At 44.1% G+C, this 14,088-nt stretch overlaps 1 protein-coding gene across 6 annotated transcripts in view; it reads left to right on the top strand.

Annotated features, from left to right (window-relative positions):
* Positions 1 to 14,088, top strand: part of APP (amyloid beta precursor protein) — a 276,131-nt gene that overhangs the window by 145,122 nt on the left and 116,921 nt on the right. For all 6 annotated transcript variants that reach the window (XM_047876433.1, XM_047876432.1, XM_047876431.1 and 3 more), the window contains exon 6: positions 11,294 to 11,496. In XM_047876433.1, the coding sequence (XP_047732389.1) occupies positions 11,294 to 11,496 (203 nt within the window). The remainder of the gene's footprint in view (positions 1 to 11,293; positions 11,497 to 14,088) is intronic.

Raw genomic sequence — 14,088 nt, 5'->3', positions numbered from 1 at the left:
ACCTGCACTTAGCAACACCCAGCTTCTCTAGGTCTGAGGAAGGTGCTCACAGTTTTCTGGCAAAGCGTCTGATTAACCAAGGTTGGGTCTCACTTATCAAGATTTTTAAAAGACTCTGAAAGTTTTTATCACCTTAGGTGCTTCTCCTTAGTCCTAGTCGGTTCACAAAGCTGTCAGGAAAAGAATGTGCTTTTCATTATATATGGCTTTTCATGCCTCCGAGATGGTCTTTAAGAAAGCAATTTAGCTTTTTACTATAATTACATGCTAAACTTTACATTCCTTAAGTCTTGCCAGAATATCATTTTCCCCCTTTCCAGCATACCTTTTTTTATGATTTAAAGTCAAGTCCTAGCGGCAAATATTATTAACAACTACGTCTACATCTTTAAAAATCTAATCACATTTTTCTGCAGAGCTCCAAGGATACCATCTCACCCACAAAATTAACGGTCATTTCTTAAAAAATATCAGCAGGGGCGCCTGGGTGGCTCAGTCGGTTAAACGTCTGACTTCAGCTCAGGTCACGATCTCGCGGTCCGTGAGTTCGAGCCCCGCGTCGGGCTCTGGGCTGATGGCTCGGAGCCTGGAGCCTGTTTCCGATTCTGTGTCTCCCTCTCTCTCTGCCCCTCGCCCGTTCATGCTCTGTCTCTCTCTGTCCCAAAAATAAATAAACGTTGAAAAAAAAAATTTTTTTTTTAAATATCAGCAGATACTGAGTCCATAGTCGGATTTTCCCTGAGCCCCAGACATGGCCTTCGTGGCTCATTTTTCTACACCACATTCCTTCCATCCAGCACCAACCCCGGCATCCTACATCCTTCACGCTCAGCACTGGGAACAACCCTTTTTGTACCTTTACACCGACAGGCTGAAGAAGCTTCGGCAATATTCTGTGAAGCCTTCTCCGGCTTTTGATTTGTCTCATGTCTTAGGGGCATCACTTAAATTGGTTTCCTCTGTTGCTGCAATGCTTCTTACTCTGCGTATGTAGGGAGAGAGTGGAGAAAAGGGACATTGTTCCTCCCGTGTCCTAGCCTTGCTAGTTAACATCCAGGCTTGGATTCTTCTCTTCTCTCTGCCTATTTCGGCCTCATACTTTACAAGTTCACTAAATCGAATAGGCCAGAGTTTATAGGCCACTCTGAAGAGCAGTTGATTTTATACTGAACCACCCTTTCCGTAACGTTCCTTCAATTTTCTTTCATGCGTGGCCCTTTTTAGTGAAGGCAGTTAGTTTTATTCCCAGTGTTGGCAAAAACCTTCGTAGCCAGTACACTACATGAATTTAATACTGGGTCGTGTGGTGGTATCCTATTAATGTCATTGTGCCATGTGGTGCTAGAATTCTGAAAGTATCGTCTGTAACAGGATTTCTTGTTTTCCTTTAAAGATTAACTGATATGGGGGGCGCCTGGGTGGCTCAGTCGGTTAAGCGTCCGACTCCGGCTCAGGTCATGATCTCACGGTCCGCGAGTTTGAGCCCCGCATCGGGCTCCGTGCAGACAGCTCAGAGCCCACAACCTGCTTCCGATTCCGTGTCTCCCTCTCTCTCTGCCCCTCCCCTACTCGCGCTCTGTCTCTCTGTCTCTCTTATAAATAAACATTAAAAAAATTAAAGATTACGTAATTGTGTATTCTCTTAAAATCTTTTCAAGAGAACGACCTAATATCTGACCCTTTTATGTTTTCTAATAGAGAGGGAAATGAAACTGTGTGTAATTGTCAGAGAATACACCCGTTCTGAGTGTTCTGGAGGAATGTCTCAGCGGTATTTAGTCCTAACATCCATTCATTCAACACATTTTTTTTTTTTTTTGAGCTATTTTCAGTAGCTACTGTTTGAGCTATTGTCTGTCAGGTACTGTGTGTGTGGCCTTTGCTTTACCGCTTACATGCTACTCATGGTGAGTCCGGTGCTGTTCTAAGTGCATCCCAAGTATTAACCCGATTTCTCGTCGTGCCCCTGTGAGCGGAAGCACCTCCTGTAAGTTTGCCATTTTACAGATGAAGACATGGGAGGCACAGAGAGGTTAACTAACTTGCTCAAGGCCACAGAGCCAGGATTCAAATCCAGGCGGGCCGGCCCCAGGGTTCACAGCTCCACCATGCGGCAAGATACCCCGTCTCATTGCGCCCTGTGTTCTGCTGGCTCCGAAGGAGGCAAGAAGCAGGGATCGCTGTTGTTTCTGCTCTAGAATTTTACAACTTGGACATCCTAGATGCTTTTTGCTTTGTTTCGTTCTATCTCATTTCAAATCAGGACGAAGCACCGTTGTTTGGTCTTTCCATGCCCACCTCACCCCATAGTTCACCTTCTATGCAAGGAGTCCACACACTTTCTGTAAAGGGCCAGATAATAAACATTTTAAGCTCTGCAGGCTGCATGCCATCTCTGTTATATATCTTTTTTTTTCTTTTCATAATTCTTTAAAAATGTAAAAACCGCTCTTAACTTATAGGATGTGTAAAAATAAGCTAGGAGCCATATGCTCCATGCCATTGATCATTTGTCCTTCTTTGATTACTCTCTGTGTTTTCAGCCAACTCTGTTTCAGACTCTCGGGATTTCCTCCTACCACTGGACCTTTGCATATGCTCTGCCTGCCCTGGTGCAGAGTGGTCTTTATCCTCCAGACCGCGTTCACCTTGGTTCTTCTATAGGTCACATTTCAGTCATCCCTTCCTCATGTCTCCCTTGCTGTGCACCCCAGGTCTGGTCAGATCTTATTCTTTTGGGTCTCGTAGTCATTCATAATTGTTATCACCGCAGTAATGTCACATTTAATATGGATGGTGATGTCATTGTGCTTTTGACTTTAGCCCCATGAGCTACCCTTGCTCCCCAGTGTGTTTCTCCCAATGTCCCAGCTGCCATTCTTGTCTTCCTAGGGTCCACTCTCCACCCTAAGTAGCCAGAGCCATCCTTAAAACTTATATCTCATTGAGTCATTTCCGTTGCACATGAGTATACTTGCCGTTTCTTAACATGACCAACATGGCCTCCCAGCCTTCCCGTCTGGCTCCAACCTTAATTTCTCCCGAGAACCTCATCCTCTGTCCCCTATGCTAGCTGGCTTTCTCTGCATCATGCTAAGCTTGCCCTCACCCCAGGGCCTTTGCATTTGTTCTTCCTTCTGCCCCAACCATCCCCCCCATGCTGACTCTTCCAGGCTTCTCTGTCTCAGTGGCCTTCCCCGACCATCCTATTTGAAATGCTGCTCCCATCCCTCCCTCCACAAACACATCTATTGTAGTCACTGATTAGCACATTAGCCCCTTTCCTTTCTTTGTATACTTATGAATTTTTTTTTTCTTATTTATTTGCTCCTCTTGTGCCTTACCCACTAAAATGTATGTTCCAGGAAAGCAGAAGCTTTGTCATACTCACGAGTCCACTGCCGGTGTCTCGAATAGCACCTGGCACTTGGCAAAAGCACCGTAGACATTGTTGAACAGATGGCCAGCGTGCAGTATAGACAGGGCTCAGTGGATAGGTGAATTAATGCCTTGCCCTTGTTTTTGCTCATTAAAGTTGATGCCCATTTCTTTCTTTTTTTTTTTTAATTTTTTTTTTTAACGTTTATTTATTTTTGAGACAGAGCATGAACAGGGGAGGGGCAGAGAGAGAGGGAGACACAGAATCTGAAACAGGCTCCAGGCTCTGAGCTGTCAGCACAGAGCCCGACGCGGGGCTCGAACCCACGGACCGTGAGAACATGACCTGAGCCGAAGTCGGATGCTTAACCGACCGAGCCACCCAGGCGCCCCATTTCTTTCAACTCAAATACTTAACTATACATTGACTAAAGGAAAAATGTCTGGATCCTTGGTCTCTGCAATTTAGCGTTCCTCACTGTTAAAATTCAGTACCACATTGAATTATTTTATTGTCAACCTTATGTATTTGTTGTTCCTGATTGTGCATTCTGTGGCTATCCCTACCTCATCCTTACACCCACTTTCCATGTCCTTACCAGCTCACACACTTCTAGCTCACAAGAATCACTTCCCCCTTTGAATTTCTAAAGCATTTAATAGGCAGTGTGTCTGTTACTCATATGGTAATTAGTGTGATTCTCTTGCCCAGAAGAGATAGTCGTTAAATCTGTAACGATGATACATTCTCATTTCAGATGAAGGTTTGTCTATATATCTCACCCTTAATGCCTGAGTCATGAATTTTTGGCGTCTCAGTTTCGTTCTTATCTTCCTTAAGCAGGAGTCCATAACCTAGTGTCTGGGGGAAGCATTTAAACCATCTGCAAGGAATGCTTTTAGCTGCGAATAACTGAAAACCCAGATCTTGGTGGTAGGGAGCCCGGCACTGGTGCAGCAAGGCAGAGATGTGACCTTTCTGGATCTTTCCATCCCAGCACCTTTATCACCTTCTGCATCTGAATGTTTATCAACTAACCCTTGACAGATGGCTGTTGCCCTTCCAGGGAGAAAGTAGAAACATAGAAGGGCAAAGGAACAAAAACACTCCGACTACTCAGTATGATGAGTGTTCTCATCTGGAAAGTAAAACCTTCCTAGACACCCCACCTGGAGGTCCAAGCAGATGCCCTCTGGCATCTCATTATCCTGAGACGTGGCAGTCGCATGACCTTCTCTGCCTGCAAGGGAGACGGGGTATGGAGTGTTCGGTGTCTTACTATCTCTGATCGATGAAGGGATGGCAGAAAGGAGTTAGGTATGGCTTTGGGGTAGCTTACATTTTCTGCTACGGCACAGTTTTGGGGAGAGAAGGCTAACCAAATTCTCTGAGGTCCTTTAAGCGAAAAATGAACAATACCTAGTACCTGAGGAATGTCATCAGAACGACTCTACTGAAACTCAGTAGACTAAAGAGAAATCTGTGGAGATCTGTTTTCACATGATATTACCTATAGGTGGGAGAGATTCTAATAGTACAACATTAAAGGAGGGTAACTTGTTTTTCTTTAGTAATCATCAACATATGTGGATTGAATTCTATACTATCCTCAAATTCATTTACAAAATGTATTAATGAATTAATTACTTTGGAGAATTAATTACTTAACCAATATAGTCTAGTTAGTGAGGCCATGGCTGAAGGAGCCATATATATATATATGGCTATATATATATATATATATATATATGCATGTGTGTATACATGTACATATGTATATGTTTATATATATGTGCTTATACGTATGTAAATGTGTATGCATAAATATGTATAAACATATACATTATTACTTGCATTTCCTTCAGATCATGATTTTCACTAGTGAAAAAATTCGTACATATATTATGTGTAATTATTACATATAATATATCATATACCATTATTATTATTGTTAATATTATCATGCTTCTACCTTCATAACTTGTGCCCTAACTGGATTGAGGGTTTGGAGTGGAGAGGTATTTTTTTCAGATTTGGAGACCTTGAAAATACAATTATTATATCAATTAAAGAGCTCTTATTCTAGCCCAATTGTGAGAATATTTAAGAAGAGTGGGACAGTGTAGTAACAGCATCCTCTCCTTTTTTTTTTTTTTTTTTGTTAAAATTTTTGGGGGGCACCTGGGTGACTCAGTTGGTTAAGCCTCCGACTTCGGCTCAGGTCATGATCTCATGGTTCATGGGTTCAAGCTCCGCATCGGGCTCTGTGCTGGCAGCTCAGAGCCTGGAGCCTGCTTTGGATTCTGTGTCTCCCTCTCTCTCTGCCCCTCCCCCACGCATGCTCAATCTCTGTCTCTCAAAACTAAGTAAACATTAAAAAAAATTTTTTTTTTAAATTTATTTTGAGAGAGAGAAAGGGACCGCATGAGGGAGCTTGGGGGAAGGACCAAGAGAGAGAGAGAGAAAGCAGGCTCGATGCTGTCAGCACAGAGCCCGACACAGGGCTCGAACCCGCAAGACCTGTGAGATGATGACCTGAGCTGAAATCGGGAGTCCAACACTCAACCACCTGAGCACCCAGCCTCCTCTCCCTTTTATCCCTCTTTCCTGAACTGTAACTTACATAAAGAGAAATGGCACATAACATGGGTACACACGTCTCGTGAATTTCAAAATTGAGCATACGGGATAGCAGATCCCAGCACCGCCTGGCCAGCCCCCGCAGAGGCCTCTCTCCTGTTCCCTGCCAGTCACAAATCTCCCCCTCGCCAAAGTGCAGTGCCTCTGATCTCTGGCAGCAGCGTGGAGGGTGCCTGTTTTCACACTGTATGTAAGTGGAATCAGGCCCTGCATCCAATTGTACATTTGGCTTCCAACAGTCCCTTTAGATGGGACAGATACTGGCTTTTTCTTACTTAGCTCTGCCCCCTCTTGAACCATTTACTGGGAACCATGAAAAATAAGCTTCCATTCTTTTCTATTTTCTCACGTTTTCTGACAACTACTAATTTTCCTAATTTCGCAGCAGCAGTTTTCTTTTTTTTAGTGTTTATTATTTAAAGAAAGACAGAGCATGAGTGAGGGACGGACAGGAAGAGAGGGAGACACAAAATCCAAAGCAGGCTCCAGGCCCTGAGCTGTCAGCACAGAGCCCGATGCAGGGCTCGAACCCACACACCGTGAGATCGTGACCTGAGCTGAAGTCGGATGCTTAACTGACTGAGCCATCCAGGTGCCCTGCAGCAGTAATTATTATAGATACTGCTTTCTGGAACAAACTGACTCTCCAGCCCTTGTACCCTCCAGGTTAAACTCTGAGAGCACGAAGAACTGGGGCAGAGAAAAAAATTTGCTTTATTTTCCTTTCCTATATCCTGACTCTGGGTGACGCTTTCTTCCCCTTTCTTTTTTTTTTTTTTTTTTTTTTTTAATTTTTTTTTTTTCAACGTTTTTATTTGGGGACAGAGAGAGACAGAGCGTGAACGGGGGAGGGGCAGAGAGAGAGGGAGACACAGAATCGGAAGCAGGCTCCAGGCTCCGAGCCATCAGCCCGGAGCCCGACGCGGGGCTCGAACTCACGGACCGCGAGATCGTGACCTGGCTGAAGTCGGACGCTTAACCGACTGCGCCACCCAGGCGCCCCTCTTCCCCTTTCTAGTTCAATAAACATACATGTGTCTGGGCATCTTCCTGTTGAGGCTTGCCCCCGCCCTGGCGCGGGGTTGATCTTACATTTGGAGAATTGACAGCTGTAATGTTTCATATCCCCCACCCTCCCCCCCTACTTCCCCCACCTCTGCCATCACTGGGTGTTCAGGTCTCATGATTGTCCAGTTCACATAAAGCATGGGAATCACAGCTTTTTTTCATGCTGTTTCCTCTCCTTTGTCCTACAAAGGGGCGGAAGAAAGTCGAGTCTTAGGAGACACTATGAAAGAGTAAACACAGCTCTTTTAGAGAATGCAAATGGTGACTTGTTTTGCATGACTCAAACAAAAAGGAATTAAAACTGGTATGTGAATCAAAATCTTTCACTGTCTGAAGGGAACATCACAGAGGAAACCACAAGTGGAAGGTATTAAGGTCAGCCTTTATTTAGAAATTGAAGGAGAGTCACCTTCGTGATGGAGTGTATCCTTCACTAAAGTAAACTCTTGCATGCTGACACGTAAAATTTCATTCTCGGTGATTTAATTCCTCATAGAAATGTCCCTCTGACCCTTTAACCTTCTTATTAAAGTCAGGTACTCCTGAGATGATCAGCATTTTCAGATAGTTCCCTCGTTCTTTAGAAGCGTTTCTCATTATTGGAATTTAAAAGCTATACAAGCTGTCTACTATACATTGACAGACGCAAAGATGTGTGAATGTGATACGAATATTCCACTGTGTTACCACGGGACTGTTTCCCTGTCAGTCCTTTGATTATTTGTAAGGAAATTGCTTCATGACGCCCAGCCTCACACTTCCCCAACTGGCCCCTCCTTGGCCCTTTCTTGCGCGGTGCTCAGCTCGCCTCAGTCACATCCAGGAGCAGAGCCGTCCAGCAATTAAGAGTCGGTGGAAGATTAATTTTTCTCCCCTTTCTGGGTTTCCTGCTATTGGTGAAAAGTGCAGCAGGCAGTGGAATGCTGGCGTTTGGCATTCTTTGGGAAGATGCACCATTGTGAAAACATAAGCGCGCGCTGCTGTTTTAATAGTGTCCAAATAGATCATTGAATTTATGGACATCTAAATTTAATTCCAGAAATCAAAGCTATGGTAATAAGAGCTGGACCTGCGTTCTCTTAGGCCAAGTAATTTAATTCCTCAGCGAGTTGAACTATTATGTATTTCTGTTCCTTATTATGCCAGTAAATTGCTCAGGCAGATGCAGTGATGGATGATGGGCATGTATTTCACTTCTTTTTTTTATGGCTAGACACATTCTAGAATGCAGATCACTTTAAACGCAGCTGTTTTCATAACCGTGTTTTCTGTTTGGAGCCCAAGTCAAGTCCTAACAGGGGAGGTTGGGGGAGGTTCTTGGGGGTACCCATAGTCATACTTTTATTGTCCCGCCTACAAGCACAACGCTGTCTTAACCCTGGGTCACATCCTTGGACGCTGTCATTCCATTCGTGCCTCAACACAGCATTTATACTTCGTGCTTTAAGGAGAATATTGGCTTGGTCTGGTTTGTCTCCTGGGCTCTACCTCACTTTTCTACTTAATTTGGAGACTTAATTTGACTGGACACAGAAGGGAATAAATCAGCTGGGGGCCCACGTCGGATCATTCTTCTGTGCACACAACTACAACAGTGAGATCCTATAGAAAAGTGAGGAAGCAGGATACTGTGTAAAATTCAGGGCATCTGAGCACCTGTTAAGAATTCTTGGGAACTGTTGCCTGAACTAGACTTTTGTGCGGGAATGCAGGCAGTCGAGAAATAATGATTGCACCCTGTTTATCTTTAAGTGGACGAAGGCTCCTATCACCTGATTATCAATGCCAACATTTTCCCTTCTTACTTTTTCTTCATGGCCTCATGGAAGTGTTAAAATTCCTGGTCAGGGTCTTCTCTGTTCCATTTGTTTTATTACCACACTAATAAGTTACCATTGATATTATTCTGCTTAGTAAGTTTCTCCTTTTTCTCTAGGCACATGCTTCAGTTTCTTTGGATGTGTTCATTCATGATCCTTGCATCATTGATCAGCATCAGAAAGGTGGTCCACTTGGCAGGCCATACACATTTTTATAGAACTTCCATAAAAGTTCCTTACGTTATGAGTTAATTGATAAAAGGAATTCCTTCTAGTGCTATATCCATCTCTTTACATACCTTTTTTTTGTTGTTTATTTTTGGGAGAGAGAGACAGAGTGCAAGTGGGGGAGGGGCAGAGAGAAAGGGAGAGGAGGACACAGGATCTGAAGCACAGACCCGTCAGCACAGAGCCTGACGTGGGGCTCGAACCCACGAACCAGGAGACCATGACCCGAGCTGAAGTCGGATGCTCAACCAGCTGAGCTACCCAGGCGCCCCTAGCTTTTTCTTTTTCATTCTCGGCGAAATGACTTGGAGCTGTCTTTCAGACTTCATTTGCAGGTGCCTTTTGCCATCTCCCTTCCTGTCCCCCCACACCACAGAATCCTACTGTTCTAGTTCCGTAACATGTTCGAAATCTGATTCCCTATGCAATGCCCAGCTCACTTGGAGCTTTCCCAGGCTCCAGGTGTGGCTCACACAAAGTCTTTAGGTTCCTGTCGCTTCTCCCAACCACAAGCTTCTTATAGGCAAGAATCAGCTGTGGGGCCACAATACCCCGGTCTCTTTTTTTTCCATGGACAGAAATTGTCAGCATGGCAACGCTCAATCCTATTCTTGTGGTCTGGTCACATAAGACCTGTGGCAGTTGCTCTGGTAGCTTGAAACGCCCAGCACATGTAGATCTTCCTCCTGTACTGTTTTTGTGATCTGAGCTAGGATGAAATGTGTGTTTCTGCTATCTAGCCAGATGGTATGTGATATATACTTTTACTTGTTTAACGCTTAGGTTCCTGTCTTCGTTTATCACCTTTCAGATGCTCTTGACCATGCCTGCACTTCAGGTACTTGATTTCTACAAGGATGTCTGGCTCGGGCTTTCTGATTTTGTTCGAGACTACCCTTCTGCCCTCCAAATGTGCTGATTTATTATTCAACACTGTGCATCAGGATATGCATACTTAATGCCTTATGTATTATTTCTGCTCCCCTTCCCAATTATACTGTGATTTACTGGCTATCTGTTAACCATTATTCTCAGCATTGCATATTTCAGTGGTTCTCAGAATACCGTACCCTGAATATACCAGCATCAGTATCGCCCAGGAAGTTGTTAGAAATACAGATTCTCAGGCCCCGTCCTAAACCCACCAAGAAACCTTGGTGGGTGGTTTCTGGTGGTCTGTGTTTCAAGAAGCCTTCCAAGTAATTCTGATAGTCGCTGACATTTGACAACCCCTGAAATACTTGATATTCTACAGCATGCCACAGGGAGCAAGAGTAGGGAAGACAACTGTATAGTTTCAGTAGGTCTCGCTGACCGCTGGGTATCACAGATTTATTTACACCAGTTTCTTCTTCCTCATCTATATCCAGTTGAATAGCAGTATTTCAACTGATTTCCGCCTTTACTGAGTGTCTGCCATGCAGATGCTGTGTGGTATGTTCGCATACATTATGAGAAATCATCCTACACAGCAGATTCAGCTTGGATATTCCCCTTCCTCTCTCCTGTTTAAACACGCTTTGTTTTTTTTTTTTAGAGCACTTTTAGGTTTACAGAAAATTTGAGCAGCGAGTAGAAAGACCGCCCCCCTCCCCTCTCTCCCCCAACCCCCACACTTCCTCTGTTGTTAACGTCTTTATTAGTATAGTACCTCTGACCCAATATTGATACATTAGTGATAAAGTACATAGTTTATGTTAGAGTTCGCTTCTTGTGTCGTACAGTTGTGTTGGTTTTGACAAATGCATGTGTCCTGTGTTCACTGCAACAGTGTCTTACAGAGCCTGCTCTAAAAAATCCCCTGTGCTCTGCCTGCTCATCCCTCCCTTCTTCACCCCGACCGCCACCCCCACCAGGAACCACTCCGTAATTTTGCCTTTTCCAGAAAAGCATTTAGTCGGACTCATGGTATAGCATTCTTGCAACCGTGTAAACTAAGAAGAGCTGTGCCCAAGGGGCAGAACGCCGTGGACCTAGTGAGCTAGGATTCCCACATACACCTGCTGGCTTCCAGCCTTGTGTGTGTTGTTTGCCTCGAGGGCCTCATTCCCTCCAAAATCACTACCGTCCTTTGTTGTCGCTTCCCCCCTCCCCTTTCTGAAATTTGTTTAAATGACTGTCACCTGACTGTCACCGTTGTTTCCATTTCCTGCTGCAGTGAGGACAAAGTAGTAGAAGTAGCAGAGGAAGAAGAGGGGGCTGACGTCGAGGACGAAGAGGCCGAGGATGACGAGGATGACGAAGATGGTGATGAGGTGGAGGAAGAGGCGGAAGAACCCTATGAAGAGGCCACCGAGCGAACCACCAGCATCGCCACGACCACCACCACCACCACGGAGTCTGTGGAAGAGGTGGTGCGAGGTAATGCGCTGTTTGTTGGGATTTCCTCCGTCAGGGAAAAGGAAAGCCTCGTGCCCGCTACCCAGCCTAGCACCACCGCCGTCCCCCACCAAAAATAAGATGCACGATAACGGGTCTTAACGCTTGTGAAGCTCTCTTTGGCTTAACCAGCAGTCCAACAATTCATTTCAAATGATGTGAAGTCCCAATGATACGCACTGTTCCGCTTGGCACATGCCAGCTTGTTCTGCAAAACTCCAGCCGACCGGGTGCGATCTCACTCGGCTGAGGCTGAGTTAGGTGACCTGGTTGGTACGTCCCTGGCAGTGGGTATTTAGTACAGTCTTATTACCTGTTGTCTCTTTCACCACTTGAACTCTGAGCATCTCGAGGGCAAGGACTGGCTTTTACTTATCATGCAGGGTGCCTGCTTTGTAGAAACTTCTAGATAAATCTTAGGCGAGGGAGTAGTTGGAAGTAAATGCCATTGAACGACAACATTTGGTGGGTTATCGCATTACTTGTGGCTGTGAAATGTAACGGGGATGATTTTTGTGTTGTCTTTACACTGTTTTACTGGGGGAGGTGGCACAGGGCCTTCTTTGAGAGATAGATGTGTTAATATCTTAAGACTTTCTTTTTTGGTACTTAATTAATGCTCCTATTAAGAATGTTGGGACGCGAATGAACTAACAGACTTCCTTTTTTGTCTCCCTGAAACGAAAGCAAGGGTTGAGTTTACCCTGAACAACCAAATGTCATGATAGCAACTAGTGAATTGTAAGGTTGTGTTTCTTAAAGGGGATGCCTTTGTTTTGCAAATAGTGAAAGATGGTCCTAGAATGAGATCCAGTGACTATGGATGGATGGAGTTTTAATGTATTCAAATACTTTTAAAGTCCGCCACAAATGCTACAATATTGTAAGTTTTCCTCTCACTTTTTATTAAGGTATAATGAGTTCAGCGCCGTTGTTAAATTGGAGCTTAAAATGGGTTAGTTTCTCTGCCTTAAGTAGATTCCTAATGACCACTGTAATGTCTTCTTTCCTTCACTGCAAATTATCTTTAATTTACATATAATTTACATATAAAATTCACTCATTTTAAGTATATAAGTGTATAAGTCAGTGGCTTTAATAAATTTACCAAATTAAGCAACCACCCTCATAATCCAGTCTTAGAACATTGTCATCATCCCGATAAGATCCCTCACACCCATTCAGTTCATCCTTGCTGTCACCGCCAGCCCCCAGCAACAACCAATGTACTTTACGTCTCTACAGATATGCTTTTTCTAGACATTTAGTGTAAGTGGGATCATACATGCTCTTTTGTGTCTGGCTTCTTTCACTTAAAATAGTGTTTTTGAGGCTCTGGGTTTCTTTACCTTGTAGCTTTTAAGAAAGACCGACATTATTCTGGGGTGCCTGGGCGGCTTAGTCAGTTAAGCGCTGACTTCAGCTCAGTTTATGATCTCAGGGTTCACGAGTTGAAGCCCCGCGTCGGGCTCTGTTCTGACAGCTCAGAGCCTGGAGCCTGCTTCGGGATTCTGTATCTCCCTCTCTGTCTGCCTCTTCCCTCACACTCTGTCTCTCTCAAAAATAAGTAAACATTAAAAAAAATTTTATTTAAATAAAACACTCAGACTTAACTGAACATTCATTGAAAGAGTCACATATTCTTTAAAAAATGTAGCAAAAAATAGATTGCTTAACTTTATCATTCTCTGCTTAATGATAACTTCTTATTGCATTTAGCACATAAGGGCTTCTGTGAGTAGATCTATATTTAAGTAAATGCAGGTTTTATTTGAGCCGCTGCTTTCTCAAAACTCCAGACATCCTTTCCTGGAATGTTCTTCGTGTACCTCTTAGGATCACCTGTGGCAGATCTGACTAAATGAACTCGTTAGCTTCTTTTTTCCTAGAAAGGAAAAGAGGGATTTTTTCGGAGCTTCTTTCTTGAAACCTAAGAAGACTACAAATTACTGCAGTTAGTATTCTGCAGTGACTCTGACTTTTTCGGGGTCTCCACCAGGGTAGCTATTTACATAATAATGTCCGTCTACTCAACATTGGTTTTTGGGGGGTGCCTTTTGGGTACAAGCCATTCTGCTGGGCTTGGTGAATCATAGGATGAGAACACACGGGATAGCCCGCCGTCATGGATGTTAAAATCTCGTAGGAAATTTACATCAAAGAAACACAGAGAGTCATCTGTGTTAAAAAGCAGGAGCCCAGAACCTACTTCAAAGAGTAAGAGATTGATCAGAGAAGGATCTATGGAAGGAGATGGAAGTGGAAAGGCTCATGGCAGCGCTACCAACGGATTTTATTTTAGTGTACCTTAGAGTCCATGGGGATAGCAAAACAGATTTGCCCCGGGAGGGTACATGGCAAGTCTGGGAGACAAGGGTAGTCTGATTTAAACTAGAGCAGATGTCTTAGATAAGAGAGTTACGGGGAATTCGGTTGGGGCTAAAATGTGGAGACCTTCAGTGCCAGGCCGGCAAGCATGAGCATGGGCTGACGAGGATCACTTCTGCCACGTGCGGAGAAGTTTTCTGGTAGAACCAGTGAAGGGATTTTGTTGTGATGTTGCTGCCATGAGGA

This window comes from Prionailurus viverrinus, chromosome C2 (genome assembly GCF_022837055.1).
Source record: "Prionailurus viverrinus isolate Anna chromosome C2, UM_Priviv_1.0, whole genome shotgun sequence".
Lineage (NCBI taxonomy): Eukaryota > Metazoa > Chordata > Mammalia > Carnivora > Felidae > Prionailurus > Prionailurus viverrinus.
Note: the sequence above shows the minus strand (reverse complement) of the source record. Positions and strands in the feature narration are given on the sequence as shown.